Source organism: Gasterosteus aculeatus, chromosome 4 (genome assembly GCF_964276395.1).
Source record: "Gasterosteus aculeatus chromosome 4, fGasAcu3.hap1.1, whole genome shotgun sequence".
Classification (NCBI taxonomy): Eukaryota; Metazoa; Chordata; class Actinopteri; order Perciformes; family Gasterosteidae; genus Gasterosteus; species Gasterosteus aculeatus.
The window spans coordinates 31437417-31454098 of record NC_135691.1 but is presented as its reverse complement, the minus strand read 5'-3'; the positions used below and the strand labels follow the sequence as shown (position 1 = coordinate 31454098).

Below are 16682 nucleotides of genomic sequence, written 5' to 3'. Positions count from 1 at the left end.
GCGTCAGCAATTTTCGGACAAGTACGTTTTTTTTTACATTTCTTGACTTGGTATCGCTGGTGCATTTAAGTGGCTGTATGAGTGCCATCAAATTTAACTTTTCACTGTTCATTCACTTTGAGGGGATGTATGGCTTTTTGATTCATTTTCTTAAGCAGAAATTAGCGGCAATTACAGACCAGTTGATTCAAGTCTGGGTCTAATCATTCATCACTTCAAAGGGCTTTTGCAGTCAGTTTCTTTAAAGCGTCTCTGTGTAGGACGGACAAATTTACGACAAAGTTGTTAATCAGACTAACGAAGAGAAAAGTTTAATGTTCCTTAGGGTTTAGCTGGAAAGTTTGGAAAGACTCAGTAACTCAAATGAGAGTGAAGATGGTCAGAGAAACACAAACGAGCATTTAAAAAGGAATTCAGGTCATTGTATTGTGGGATATTTCTTATGAAGATTTTATTTGGTTTGAGGTCAAAGATTACATTCAGTCCAATTCTCTCTAATTAACCCTGCAGCATATATATATATATATATATATATATATATATATATATATATATATATATATATATATATATATATATATATATATATATATAATATAAATCAAATCGTTGAAATCCAATGAGGTTAACATTTTAAAACATCTTAAAAACAAAAAAGAAGTTGAACCAGAGACTCCTCCTCTGCAACCAAGGTGCCTCCCCACGGATCCAATTACTCTGACATTGATCTGCTGAGACATCGACCCTCTGCACCCAAAAAGTAGACGGACAGTAGATCAATCTGGCTGGTCGCGTATCTCCAGCATTGTTGACAGGGAGATGGTTAATTGTTGGATGAGTGTTGAGGGTGAGAGGGAGACGTGGGCAACATGATGAGGTTAAAAAAACCTTTGGAGTAGAAAAAAAGTGTAAAAATGGAGCTGACACAGAATGGAAGAATGAATTTGTTTCATTGGACGGTGAACTTGGACAAACATCTGACGCTTTCGGTGTAACAATGGTTTGCCATTTATTTTCAGTCTGCTGCCCTGAGGCTGAGAAACACTCCGCATCAGGTCGACTGTGTTTACCCATCTTCCTGTGTTGGTTGACAGTCAATTGGGACACGCCAGAAATGAAGAAAGTCAAAGTCAATACCAGTGACTTCAGCCACCTCTGTGCCTCACAAAGAAAACAGTTAATCCATCGACGTTGTACAGACTGACATCAAAAACATGAATGGTGTGTAATTGGTGTATTTAGGCCCGCAACTAAGACACATCTGCAACGTTGGTTAAAAGATTTTCCGAAGCTCAGGTCGATTTCTTGAAACAGCCTAACCAACAGTCCCTAATCCAAAGACAAGCAATTTATATGTCGAACAACAGAGGAAAGCTGCCAATCCATACAATTGATGAGATGAAATCGTGGGGTACACACAATGCAGATGAAACAAATGAGGCTGAAATATACCGACTTGTCTCACAGGAAGCTCCAAAATCACTGGAGCGTTTGTTTCCCACAATGCAGCCGGACAGAATCTACTGAGCCCCTTGCTGCAATCTAAATGCCTATTTGTTTCAAATAGCACACCTTCCTTTCCAATGCAAACCGTCTATTAAAAAAGGTTCCAGACCAGGGCACACGTGATGGCGTGTCATTGTGATGCGTTTTCTCTCAGAACCACAATAGACGCAATAAACCACAATAAACTACGTCCTTCTCGGGCTTGTGACGAGAAAAACTTCATGTGCAAAATAAAATTTTAACCCCGAATGATTATGAAACGATGAGGAGCCCAGACCGAGCCCCACACTCTGCTGCCTTACCTAGTTGAAGATCCATGGACTTTGGAGGATGTTGGTTGGGTGGATGATAATGAAAACGAACGGCAGAATGTGTGACGGTTCTTGGAATGGGCGATGATGGTGTAATGATTTCCAAGAACCCTGATGAACAGCACGATAAGAACACCAACGTGAGAGCATGGAGATGCATGTTTAAATACAGTCACAGTTTCATATATGTCTATAAGGACAGATAACAGTCACATGCTCTTGTTCTTCATGGAAACGGGGGCCTTTTATCATCCAGAGGATCTCGCAAAGCAGTAGAGAAAAGACAAACGAAAAGACTCCATGCAGATACAAGCGCAATTTGTTTGCACATTGTCTTTATTTTACCCTGATGTGTGTATGCGGACGTATGGATTGTTTGCAAAGAAATGCAATATTAAACTACAACACAGCAGTGTGAGTTCTACTTTCACAACCACACGTCCACAATCCGGAATTGGTGGGAGGCAAAACGATTTGAGGATGACAATGAAATGATGACGTGACAATGGTGGTTCATGACAGTGAAGAAAAGGAAGCTTGTTGTCGGTTCCTGCGGTTGGGAAGGGCCAAAAGGGCCAAAAGACCCAAAAGGGCCAAAAGAATCAAAACAATCGAAATCCCATCAAACACCAACTTCTCTCTCAAAGCACAAGTTTCCTCTTCACAAACACGTCAGACCACAGAGACGTACAACACACACGCACAAGCCACGTTACTGTACCTGCTGCCCTCTCGCTCCACTCACCCAAACAACACACCAACGCCCCCCCCCCCCGTCCCCGACACAACCCTACCTGCTTATTTTTGAGGTCAAGCGAGAGCTCATAGTCGGAGGTGGTGGAGTGTGAGCCGGCCCCGTTGCGCTGCACCCTCAAGGGCGACGCTGTGTGGTGCAGGCTGGCTCTCCTCCCCGCCCCACCTCCCTTTGCTCCGCCCCCTTCCTCCTCCTCCTCCTCCTCCTCCTTCTCCACCTCCTCCTTTTCTTCCTGTGCTGCTTCGCCCGCGCGGCGCTCGGCCGGCGCCTCCTCTCCCTCTTGCTTTCTCTTTGCCTCCACAACTTCTTCCAGCGTTCCCTCCTCGTGCTCCGCCGCCGTCTGCTCCCCTCGGCGAGGCGAAGGCGCTTCAGAGGCGACCTGCGCCGCCTCCTCGCCCTCAGCCTCCACTTTGGGCTGAGGCTCGGGCTGAGGCTGAGGCTCGGGGCGAGGTTCGGGATGAGGCTCGAGCTGAGGCTGGGGCTCTGGTGCAAACTGGGGTTCGGGTTGGGCTTCGGCTTCGGGCTCTGGCTGCCGATGGCTTTCGGGCCGGGGCTGAGGCGGAGTCTGTGCTCGGGGCTCGCACTGTTGAATCTGTGGCTGAATCTCTTGCTGCTGTTGCTCGGCCTGAGGTTCCGGTTGTGACTCAACCTCACTCTGCGGCTCCCCCTCTCCTCCCTTCCCTTCCTCCCCAATAGACGAGTCTGGAGAAAGGTCATCGCTGCAGAAAGGAGGAGAAAACGCAGAGTGAGGTTGCTGCTGCATCCGGGGTGAGCTCTGACCTCTTCTCCAGGCTGCCTGGGTTAGTGGTAAGAAGTTGACCCTTTCTTTTTGCATGATCTCTCTCACTCTGCTACCAATTCTGTGACGGGCCGGGTGGTCCGTCTACCTGCTCTGTTCCGTCTAGACACTGACAGGCTATGAAACCGGGAGGTAGAAATGTACAGCACGGAACCACACGGTACAAAGGTGAAAACTGGATCTGGGCCGATTATTTAGTTCAGCGGAAAGTCTTCAGAAGAGAAGATGTGAAAAAAAAAAAAAAGCTGACAGCTAAAAGTGACACACACACCCAACACACACACACAGACACAGTGGACGGTCATGCAGCTATTGAAAGTGTCTCTGTGCTTACAGGACTGTACTGCCTGTGCAGCTGTGTTTATTTGCCTTTAAATGCCTTTGCCTTTATGAAAGAATATATTAAAGAACACGTTGGCCCCCCTTTGTGTTTCAGAGATACCCCGAGTTTTATTGATCTCATGTACATGGTTTAATACATGCATTAAAAAAAAGGTTTGACCCAGCAGGACGGCCCTGCATGTGTGTCTAGCAAAGACACTCACAAGACATACCGATATCAGGCCTGTTTAACAGCAGCCATTGTGACATTTCTCCACGCGTCAGTATTATAATTACAAAAGCGTAAATCACTGGATGAAAAGCTTTTGACCTGCTGCGGTGCATCATTGGCACGACTCTCCCCAGAGACATTTTGAAGGTTTTTGTCCAAGTGTGTTAAAATTATTTGATTTGACAGGTGAGAAAAAGGAAACCTTCACGTATCGCGTTAGTGTTTTTTGGCTAAAGAGTGTCGGGTTTGTGCGTGGCCTTAAATCTGAAAAATGCCCCCGAACCGACTTTTTGCAGCAGAATCCCGTCTGCTTCTCCTTCCTGCACTGCAGGAAGCGCATAAGCTGGAGGAGAAAGTACCTTCAGCGCGGATACAGCTTGGTCTACAACTTCCAAAATAGAGCTTGTACGAGTGATGAATAATGAATAGAGAAATAAAGTCTGCTCCGCTCCATCACTCAGCTCGCAGGTGAGCTTTTCACTGCTGCAAAAAATAGATCCGTGCAAAAAAATGCAGGACTTTTAGGTGGAGAGCTGTTCTTGTGCCCGCCGGCCGTCTCATCACAACGCTTACGCTCATTGTCGTGCATTAAAATGCTCCTATTTGCATTTTTGCGGGAGCGCTTGTTCTGGTGGGAGATAATCTGACAACCAACAGGTAAAGTGCGGGCTGCTTTTTTTAAAAAAAAGTTCCACGCACTCTGGATTTGGTGTTGAAGGGGATTATTTGTGAGGGTAAAAATAAATATCCGTATGAAACGACTGATAACGTAATGTTTGCATGTGTGAGCATTTACGTGAAGCGTAGACACTTCACTTTCCTCCAACGTCCGTCACTCTCACTCCCTCCCTGCGCATCAACTTCTCTCATCCTTTTTCCTTTCATCCATTTTGTCAAGCTTCCTGTCATCCTCTCTCTCACACACACACTGCCGGTCTGTCCTCCTCCAGGTAAAGGAGATTGAGCGGTTCCAGGTGTTAACGTCGCTGACGGGGCACAGACGAGCCCCGGATGCTGCCTCTCTCTCCTCTCATCTTCCCATAAGTCCCCATTGAAGAGGAAAGCTGTCCATCCCGAGTGCAACCGCAGTGCTCGCTCATGGCTGCCCCTCTCTCTGACCCCCCCCTGCTTCCCCCTCCCCCGGAACTCCTCCCTACAATAACGCCACTTTCGACCCCCGTCCTGTCGAACTCAGTAAGGCCACCACTTCCTCCTTCTTCTGTGGAACCTGCTGAAACTACTGTGTTTTTATTCTAGAGAGGACATTCTCCTTTAAATACATATTGGTTGTTCGGTTTGGTGGTTTCCAAGCAAGAATATTATATATATATATATTACATAAATATGAGAGAACATATTGCAACACTAACTTTATTTCAGATTTTCTGCCAGTATCCAGCAACCATTGGAGGTACAATCTCTTCCTCAGAATGTGTTGAGCGAGACTGGGTGGTTCCAATGGGAAAAAGGGGGCAAATAATGATGATTTTGACCCCCAGTGCCGACTTCATGCCACAGAGAGCGTAAGGGCGACGACGATCAGGAGGACCTCCGTCTTTTCATTGCGCAGCAGGTCCGGCCGATTTTGTTCCACAGCGTGAACTCAGACACTGTGGACGCTGTTTTGACTTTCGGTAACCTTGATGGTGCAGCCGGTGTCGTGTGACTAGTGGGCTTCAAACGGTCTTTATTCTGGGCTGGAGAGAGCTTTAATGTTTGGAAAACAGAAGACACGAGATCCCTACAGAAACTGCTTGCTACTATGCTTTTTTGTTGAAGAAAGCCATTTTTTATATTCTCATTCTCCTCATAGATAATTAATCAGTTCGTCCGGTAGAATAGAGGAAGTGGAGATCTGAAGATTCTGCATAAATAAGCATATTTCTTTCTTATGAGGGATAAGGGGGTAATGTGCTGAATATATCTATATCTATAATAAGTCTATTTGAAATTCATCAAAGTTTCCGCGAGCAGTAAAAAGATGACGTAGTTCCACATGTTCGACAGAGAGTAAGGATTTTCTGCCTGAGAGGGAAGCCAAAGACACACAAACACACAACTGACCACGTTCTGACAGCAGTTTTGTTTTGCAAAAGATTTGCATTCAGACTGCAAATAATCTTCTGGGATTTCTTTTAACGTAAAACTGTTGGCTTTAATTAAGCATCACAAAGACTAATCATGTAGAGCAATTTATTTTCACTAAGCAACCGTAAAGAGGGCGTAACCTAATATTCTCCTCGCCTTTGTTGAGTTCACCCTGTTAACCTCCATTTGAACACACGTATTAACCATTGTTCAGCATGGGGCACTTTGTTGACTCTCATTTAACTTTTTAAATATAAAACGCTGTGTGTGTCGGGGCTGCAATGGGAAAACCGAGGGAAACCGTGTTGTCTGCCATCCACTAATTCCCTTCATGTTACGGATCGCAGTTCTTTCGATTAATGATCTCGCGAAGACACGGCGACTGTGCGGTTGTCATTCGCTCCTCCGCGTAACCACCTGCAAGCTTGATCATTTACCTCGCAGCGACAGCCGCTCGAGCACCGGCATCGTTCTCCTCTTTCATGTGTTTGATGCAGCTGCTTCTTCCATTTGGAACCCGAGTTCTTCGCTCACACCAAAGACACAGTGTGTGCTTCACCGTGAGTTTATGTAATGGATTCAAATTGCTTATTGAAACCAAACGTTGATCAGTCTACTCTCATCCTTCATCAAGGTTTTCCAGTTACTGCATTAGAGGAAAAAAGCTTTTGTTGTGTGGAATGGCTTACAAATATAGCCATGGCATGTTTTAATCATTATATAAGTCTCATGGTCACCGGCTTTTCTTTTCCTTTGGACTTAAAGCATGCGAAGACAAACGTCATTTTTGGAAAAAAATGAAATAAAATGACCAGATCAGATGACCAATGGAAATACGTAATGAACTGTTGTCTTTTTATAAATAAATGGCAGAATGGAGTGATGAAGTGCTATTTTAATAATTAAATGGGTCTAAAATATGTACGACTTGACTGTGCTCCTACACCAAGCATGGCCAACTCTGCCCTGTGAAATTCACCTTGAGTCGACGTGCAGTGATGCATCCTGGGTGGCGTTCTCTATTTGTGCTTTCTGCTCGCCTGGTGCGATCAATCCTGCAGAGATGAATTGGTTATGGAGATGCCAATCAATTGTGCACTCACTTGAGCAGGCTGACACGGCTCATAAATAGCACTGTTAAGCAGGGAAGAGGCAAAGTGATGGGAAGAAACCTGGCGTAAAGAGAGAGGCTGTGCTCTGATTTTATATGTAATCCATACATTCTGGGCCCGATAGGACGGGACTGAGATCAATGTCGACCGGTTTATGTTTGTGAAAAGCACCGAATCAGCCCTCAGCTCTTCCAGATGTTCTTTTATGGCGGGCCAGTTATAAGTATCACCGGGTGAGCGGGTTAAGGGGAGGCTACAAAAGAGCACACGGCACACTCAGCTTCTGGCCTCCCGCGGTAAAAGGTTGGAGGCTTTTATTTATCGTGTTGAATTTTAAAACTTTATGAGTATAGCGGCCCGAAAGGATTTGAAAACAAATTCTTACACACGGGCCATTATGACCAGAGGCCATTCACACGCAATGTAAATGTAACATCCTTCCAGCAACAACAGAGCACAGGGAATAAAAACAGGTTGGGCTTGTTAAATATGCAAGACGGGATTTTCAAATTGAATCCCTTCAAAAGCTGACGCCCCGGGCTGTGGATAAAATGCAGGAAGTGATAGAAAGACGGAGCGAGACGTCAGCGGTGGAAATTGCACGGTAGATTTACGGTTGACGTACTACAAGCCCACAGATACACACACACACACACACACACGGGCCCGTACTCAGGGTCAGGACTGCAAGGATGGAAAATGACAGGGATTCATTATATCACAGAATGTCATTCAGGAATCATCCCGATCTCTACTATTATACTAAATGACTTTAACATGAATAGCTGTTTTTTTTTCCATTCTTTGCTCTTCACCTTCTGCTCAGGTAGAACGTACAATGATTAATTATTCAGAGCATAAAGGCCGCTATAGGTCCTCACTGTCCAAAGGAACCAGTTTTTTATCCACAGCTTGCTACAAATATGAACCACAATGCTATTTTTAAACATCATTGCAAAAGCAGGTTTTTTTTTATTTATTTCAGAAAGGCATAAAGAAAGGGAAGTGTTCAAGAACAACATTGCCTGGAGAAAGAATTGCGCCGCTGCTTCGCCTCGTTGCGAGCGGAACAAACAATTGAGCCGTCCGCCCCCCAACCCGCCGATTTCACAAGCTAATTGCCTATTTGTGGCCCATTGGGAGGAAATAGCTGTTTTTTTTTCTTCTTCTCCTTATTTGGCTCACTCTCTTTTTCACATATCTGGAAATATCCCGAGGCAGTTTACCGATGCATGAGTGTCTTGTTTGAATTTGCCCTTTTCAAGCAACACAGTTCAATACTTGCAGGAGCCCACGACAGAGGCTCTTTGATGCTAAATCAAAGGAGCTCGGAAATACCGCAGATGGCTCAGAAGTCTCAACTCAAGTGTCTCTTTAGAATGCAACATATATTAAACGCATCAACTGTGCACCGTATTGACCTGAACGCTCCACAGTAACTTACGTCGTTATTGGCTCACAAGGAGGAGAAACCAACGGTGTCATAAAAAATGCGAAGGGTACTTCTCGATGGGTCTGAAGTTGCACAACATCCGGAGTGTCAGATGATCCAGCTGGTGCAGTATTTTAGTCATTGTGGTTGCGACGAAAGTGCAGGTTGTCAACACGGTTAGATGTTGAACGTCTTCTCAGCAACGGGAGACTTGAAAGTGAAGCCAAAGATTTGAAAAAGCCGTAACTGTAAATTGTAGATCTCTTAGATAAGAGCTGTAGAGAATGGACACGCGTTGCCAACACGTTGTAGTGTAGTAGTGTTACACATAATGAAAAATAAATGCAACAAGAGAAGCAGCGACAAGATGAAACTGTTCATATTACATCAATTCAGAATGCGGAGGCCTGTAAAAGTCTTGATGGGAGTTTGTAAATCATATATAGTGTCGGTTTCATGTCCCGCGTCCCGTTGTCACACCGGCCGTTTCTGCCACAATCAAATCCCTCCCCAAGACCAAATATTGAACCCTAAACTAGAAAGAGCTGACCTCAGTATTTTATACTTTCTCACTGAAGTGCTTATTGAAAAAGAGGAGAGAAGCCACCGCGACCCAGCGTCTCCCTGCAGCTACGTTACGTGTGTGTGGGCGAGAATGCACAGATGGATATTACACTTTGGAATGTAATGACATTTCTCCCGGAATTAGCGAGTTTATTCTGATTAAGGTGTTTACGTAAGCCATTAATCCTTCAGTAATATTACCGGATTTAAAGGCTCAGTCTGAAATCTATTTTAGGTTTGAAAGCTGGATGTAAAAGTTTAGTGTAAGTGGGTGTCGCTTGATTTCATGAAAGAAATAATGCAGTTCTTGATTGATAATAGACTGATTCTCCAAACGGCAGAAAGAGCTGACAGACCAGCTGAGGGGAACCAGAGGCAGCTGTGGACGTGACTCTAGACGTTCGTTACATCCGCAAGGAGAAGGGAAACGAGCGGTCAAATTTATGTTGCACTGTGAATATTTGTATTTTTATTTGTGAATGGGATGCTGACGGAGGGAGCCGTCACGGCAAGAGAAAGAAAGATCCCCAAAAGGAAGAGAAAGGCTCACAGTGATGATTCCATATTTAAAAAATGATGGATGAAAGGCCGACTGAGATGCAGGAATGGAGGATTAACTGTGAGATTTGAAGAGACAACCGGTGAATAATGCTTGATGTTGTATTTGTCACCATGCTAATGTCCTGACAAAGCTCAAGGTGATCCTGTTACCTTTCTTTCTGCAATACTAGATACTTCTAATATTTACTTTACTAATCGTCATCTGCTAGGGAAAACAAAATAATTAAAATACCCTGTAAAAATACCCGTAACTACGGGACAATTGTTGGATGTTTTCTTTGCGTTGGACACAGTGAGTAAATCCTCAGTAGTTATTTGACACTCAAATGTATATTGATATTGATCAGTTGGGTCAGTCAACAAGTTTCTGATGCTCTTGATTGCAGTTCTCTATTCCTCTGTTTGGATGGTAGATTTGTTATCTACGCTGCACGGTCATTTCTTGGATATGTACTGTCAATATAGGAAGTATATTTAACACCGTCATCTGATACTTTTACCCTTTAAATACAGAAAGATCCGTTGCATCCATGTTGGAAAAGACAACAAGGGTCCAAGACACCGATGACAACCTTAAATACGCATTGAAACATACACAACATCAGCACAGCATAGCTGAATAATGAATAATTAATACAGCCAAACACAGCAGGGCTTTACAGACAAACGCAAACACACACACACACACACACACGTACACAAATGAATACAATTTGTTCATCGTGCTAAACCACAGACAAGACCATACTTACAAACAGTAAAAGAGCGTTGGACTGGAAGATCATACATCATCATTAATCATGAGAAGCAAAAGTAAAATTAGAGCTATTTATTAAACGGATTAAACTGAGTAGCCGGGCAGTGATTGAACGGGACATGGAGGTTGTTCATAATTAAATACTGCATTATCTACTGCTCAGAGAACCAGATGCAAACCCCGCTAATGTCATTACGGCCGCTAACTCTCTCATTTCACCGTCCTGTAACAACATCACGCCACTTCCAGCGTGAAGCGCGCGAGTTGTTTTGAACCGCAAACAGGCAGTGCTGTCAAATATTCTGTCGCCAGATTGTGCTTCCTACAGGGCGTCGTTGTCACCAGCTACAAAAGCAAAAACATAAGAGGAGGTTGTTTGTTGAGGCGGAACAGGCCCGGCCTGTGATCGGGCTCCCTGTTATCTGTCACTGTTGTCACGCACACACGGGCCCTCGCTCATATACTGCAAATCAGTCTCCCTTCATCGGTGAAATTGCTTTCAAGTGAAGGGCAACAAAAATAACGTTTCGCCGTGCTCATTTCATGGCAGGAGAAGAGAGAGAAATCAAGTTAAGCCAGGAGCTCTGACCGGCGTCGCGTTTCCATCGACTCTCCACTTGAAAGTGGCGAGACGCCGTCCCGTCGTCGCTGAGCCGATCGCGAGCGGCACGAAATTCAATTACATCTCGGCGAGATGCGGAAGGTTTTTCTTCCAGAGTGAGAGCCTGTCCTCGACGCCGCCGCGGACCTTCAGCGTTCAATCTTTTCGCTGGCTGCTGGAGGCGACGAGGGTCGCCGGAGAGCGACCCGGCCCCCGGGGCGGTCGGGGGTCGGCAGCGTCGGAGCTATCACCAAATGGGCTTCGCGGACTACGGTGGAGGCCAACTAATGGTGCGTTTTATGGGGCCGTGATGGGGTGAAAGAGCAGAACCAAATAAAGGGCGTCATGGTCGGACTTCACCACCACAGTCCTTTATTTCAATGGCAATAAAAGGCCAAAGCGAAGTTCTCCGGGAAGCAGTATTTTGCAGGATTGTGCTTCTTCTGATGTCTTTTTTTTTTCGTTCAGAGTTGTTCTTCATCTTGAAGGCTTGTGCCCGGTTCTGTTCAACAAGAAAGCATTTTCTTTTTTTTCGGACTGGCAGCGTGGGGTCTGTTTAAACAAGTAACTCATTTTGACCACCCATCACCTCTTCAACACAAGCCTTGAACTGACAGGGAAGGACACAGCCTGACATGCACACTGCAGAGATGACTCACACACACACACACACACACACACACACACACACGCACACACAGCTGAAGTCATGGTAACGGGCTGCACAGCAGAGTAAAAACAGGATGCTCTCCGAAAAGTTTCCTTTCATCATCCGGTCATCTGAAAATGGGCTTTTTTGAAGGCAAAAAATACATCAGACTCCCGGATGTCTTTTTATCAGATGGAGACAGGCAGGTCCATCATTAACTGTCCTCTTAGTAAGCCTCCTTCACGCCCCCTCACTCGCCTCCCTGTGGCCCCCGTCCCTCGAGTAAAGTGAGCGAGGGCGATGGTGGCGGTGGCGGCAGGTCGCTTTGTCAGCGTTTTGGCTTTTCCGTGTCCTCCTCCACATCCTCCTCTCCGCTCGTTACGCGGCTGATGTACCGTCGCGAGTCTGTCGCGAGCTGTCAAGGACAAGGACTCCGCACCGGCGATGTACGCTGAACGTGACGCTGTCCCCTAATGTCCCCTTCACAGGGAACAGTGGGGAACAACCTGTACCCGACAGAGGGCCCACTGGCTCGCCGAGCTCGTGCCCGGCGTGCGCTGGATGAACGCAACGCACTGGCTCGTTAGTATACCTGTCTGTGTGTGTCTGTGTGTGTCTCCCACTCACGCATGCTCCTGCAGTTAGTTATTTATGTTGCACTTGGATTGAGTGAAAAAAACGTTTTTCTTAAATATGCAACCGTAGGATTTTAGGAAGCTCACCTGACCAAAACTGAATAGAAAATACTGACATCTGGTTTACAATTTAGTGATTAAATTTAATAAGGTGGCCCATTTCCAGTTTTCATATGGATTAGACTTAAATATGATTTAATGCAGCTGGTTCATGATACAGGTGCAAACACCGACCTGCAGAGAGCGCACACACAACGGAAAAACAGCCGAGAATAAATGTTTTGATTGACTCATCAGTCAGATTGTACATTTTCTTGTGAATAACTCCAGAGTCAAAGGAAGAGGAGAGATGCAAAAACAAAATCAACGAGCAAACACAAACACAAGGCCCGTAACATTAGCATTAACAGCTAATGCCCCTTTCCATTGGCCCCTAACTCTGTACATTCATTTACAAGGATATTAAATGTACCTTTAATACCTCAAAGTGATCTACAAATAATAAAGATGTGCATAGTTTGCATTACTACCTCTACTCCGTTTCCTCTCGAGAACTGCAGAAGGAAGCGGATTGTTCACTCTTGTTCCCTCTGCTTGAACCCCGCAGGAGGTTTACAGCTCCCGCTCTGCCCTCTCCGCTACCTCCGGAGATGATGGGGAGGGCGGCCGAGGGCACCAGATGCCTGCTTTTTTTTTTTTTTTTTTTTTGAGGCGTTTGGCTCTAGTTCTATCACCGCAAATGAGGCGGCTCTGTGACACACTGGCACCGCGGCTGATGCGATGTATACTGTGATGGATGAAAAGGATGGGCTCTTATTATCAAACTGCAGCCATCGTCCGGGTCAACGGAGACAGGGTGGAGGGACAGAGGATGAAAATACGGGCTGACCGCCAAAAGCAGAAAGGTCGGGACAAAATGTGCAGCCAGCATGCGGACAGACGGATGTCTCTGACTGCCAGGTCTCGTGTCCCTCATTAGCACCCCCTGCTGTCTTCGGGGCGAGTTAAATTTGTGCATCAGCAGGCAATTTAGACAAAAGGTACAGCTACACAAACCCATCCCAGGCTATTAAGCTCATTTTTTAATTCTTGGCTTGCATAGAGATGCAGCTCCTGCACACACGGTGGACAATTTATGGCAGCGCGGGAAGGTCGGAGTTGAGCTATTGACTAGCCGGCAGAGTGGGAGTACGGGTACTCCGAGACCCCTGAGATGATGGAGACTAATAAGATGGCAGACTTTTGAGGACGCCTGGGGAAAGGAACATCGGAGGGGGAATGAGGGATCATTTATACCCCCGTGGCACCTTATGTGCAGGTTTCTGGATGTGTGCAGGGAGTACGGTGGAGAAGTGAGTGAGACAAAGTGTAGATGAGAAAGCGTGCTCGTGTGCAAAGAGCCTATATACGTGAGATATAGCCTCCATCTTTATTTTCTGAAATCACACAAAACGGTTGTGGCCAGTACATTCGTCTGACAAATCAAAAGATCTGTATTCAGGCTGAGAACAAAGGGAGACATAATAAGAATGGAACTTCAGCTCGTAATGATCGCCTCATTCTTTTTTATTTTTTTCATTGTTCTTGGTTCCAGCAGGGACTCTGCTAGCACAGAAACAGGCATTAGTGCCGCAGAGTAAGTCCTCCTGTGACACATTTCAGGGGATATTCTGGATGGAGCCGGGCCTCCGGGGACAAGTGAGTCGGTCTCAATGACCAAAACCATATTGAACGCGAGGCAGCGAGGGATAACAAATGATCAGAAAACCCAGATGAGGGGAGTCTGCTTGCATTTGGGATTTAATGTTGTTGTTTATTCATTTATTATCCTTATTCTGCTTCTTCAAAAAATCCAAATGTGGTGTATTTATGGTTTTGTCATTAATTCCTGCAGGATATTTCCGTGCTTATTCTTACAGTAGCCACGTCCCAAGAGACCAGTGAGTCACTTAAATGATCAAATCCATCGTTGAACGTTGTGCAGGGGAATTTTTCTTTTTTTCCAGGATTGATCATTCTCTTCTCTTAACACTTAAAATGCCTGTATAGTAACAGTCTGTGATCCCTTTGTTTCTGCACCATTATTTATTGTTTGAATTCTCATTGTTTGTCATTTATTACTCTATTTAATGTCATTTGGCTTCTTTTTTATTGTTGATGGTGCTTTTGTTCTTATTTATGAATATGCCTTATTTAAACCTTGTTATAAAACTGTGCTACATAATAAAGTGTACCCTTATTCATTTAATTACTATTACTAGTAGTAGTATTTTCGAAATCCAACTAAATTCCAGTTTGTAACATTTCCAATGCTCTCTATTATGAACCCAATGGCCAGAGAGGGTTTTCTTAACAAAGCTCCTCCAGAATCAGAGAAGACATTAAACAACTAATTACACACATTGTGCGACACGTTGACGTGTAAAAAGGTCGCAGCGCCCTTGTGAAAAAGCACATTATTTACTACATTGCCATCAACAGCGTTCATTCCGCCTTTAAAAGCAGAGTGTGTGCGTCAAAGAAGATCTAAGTACCAATCCTTGACATTTACACACACGCCGAAACTTAAAAGACCCTCGATTCTGAGACGCACCAGAGACGCTGCAGCAAAGTCAGCGAAATGTTTTCGCTTTTATTAAATCTCCTTTGTAATAAAAACCCTGCGCTCTCTTCGCAATGCTGAGATAAACTGCAGAGCGGGTGGAGGAGGAGGAGGAGGAGAAGGAGGAGGAGGCGAGGTGCTCGGATCTGAACGTTTGACGCTCCCCCGCTGTACCGCTGCTCGGCAACAGAGGAGGCCGACGTGACGCTGCAGGAATGCGGCACGGCGACCAAAAGTAGTAGGTGGTCTTATTTCTGCCTCGTCGAGGCCTGCACGCCATCAAAAACAAATAGAACGTTTTGGTACCACTGCTTCAGTGGCAAGTGTGTGGGGCATAAATCGCACCTCGGGGGTGAAAGAGAAATTGGTCTCAGCATCGCTTTAATTAGAAATAACTCCGAGCGCTCACACTTTCTAAAAGTCAGCTTTTATTCATTCACAATGATGCTACCGAGCGGTGATTTCAATTTGCGGGGAAAATTTAGGATGCACTCAAATCCTATAGGATGTGTTTGGAGAGGAATGAGCTGAGGCCTCTGAGGAGAATCACCCGCGACCGCTTCTTTGATTGGCCATGCGACAAAGGCCTTTGAGCCAATAGGAAAACAACAAGAAAGAAACAGGGAAATTAAAAGAAAAGGCTAAAAGGTGGCGCTGGGGTTCTCCCCAATAACGGAGGACAAAAACAAATCCCACCATGGGCACATACGCTCAGACAAGCCCGACTCCTGACAAACATCACATCTGCCTGCTGTGCCCCCTGTTCCCATGACAACAGAACGGCAAGCCGACAAGGTCACTTTCTCCAGCTGAGGCGGGATGCGACGCAAAGAGAGACACAAGGCAGAAGGAGAGCAGGACGATTATTAAATCATTTGGGGAGGGGGGGGGGCATTTTGGGGAACTGTGATCGAGGACAGCACGCGTGTGAAATTTAATATGCGGACGCACAGGTGAGACTAATGCTGGACAAAAGCAGATCAGAAAGCTTTTTAAGGTCGGCCTGGTACAGTGTGTGTGCGTGCATGTGTGTGCGTGCATGTGTGTGTGTGTGTGTGTGTGTGTGTGTGGCCCGCCGCACATCTCAAAGGCGTGTCCTGAATGACTAAAAAGTGTTTCAGGCACTAATTCCTCACATGCCCCTGAACGTCCTTCAACAGGACAGATCAATCAGCTCCTGCCACTGTCATCATGGTTCCTGTAGTCCCCTAACCCCCCCCCAAGAGAGAGAACCTGTATCTGTCTCAGTTGCTATTCCCACAGTGACGCGCGCATTTACAGCTGTGTCATACCGTCTCACTTTTTATTTGGCAGAAAGCTTGACTCCGCTAATTACTTAATATTAATATTTAAGATTAATCAGAAAAAAGGAGTTTCTTGGCGAGATGACACATCTGCCTATACTCTTGTCCCGGCTAAAGGTGAATTCATTTCCTGCAGAAACGCCATCATTCTCCCAAATGTCATCTGTTCAGGGGTCAGCTTCATCATAAACACTCATTTTATTCATGCGTGATCAAGGACGTTTTGCAGGTGAGGATGAAAATGAACACAAGCCTCCTAAATCTGATCTGTAAATAACCCGTCCTTCTTTTTATGGTTCACTAAAGACAGATGCTTCTGCAGTGATCTTGCCTTTTCTCCACTTTAGCATCATTTATTGCCCATAATAAAAGATAAGGTTGTAAACTTTAATGACACAGAGGGTTAAAAAGTGCATGTAACCCCAATTTTCTTCCCTATGAAATCTAAATGAAC

At 45.3% G+C, this 16682-nt stretch overlaps 1 protein-coding gene across 2 annotated transcripts in view; it reads right to left on the bottom strand.

Moving 5' to 3' along the window:
- The window catches only part of iqsec3a (IQ motif and Sec7 domain ArfGEF 3a), a 63967-nt gene that overhangs the window by 30094 nt on the left and 17191 nt on the right, over nt 1-16682 (bottom strand). For both annotated transcript variants that reach the window (XM_078100319.1, XM_078100320.1), the window contains exon 3: nt 2612-3290. In XM_078100319.1, coding sequence (XP_077956445.1) covers nt 2612-3290 — 679 coding nt within the window. The remainder of the gene's footprint in view (nt 1-2611; nt 3291-16682) is intronic.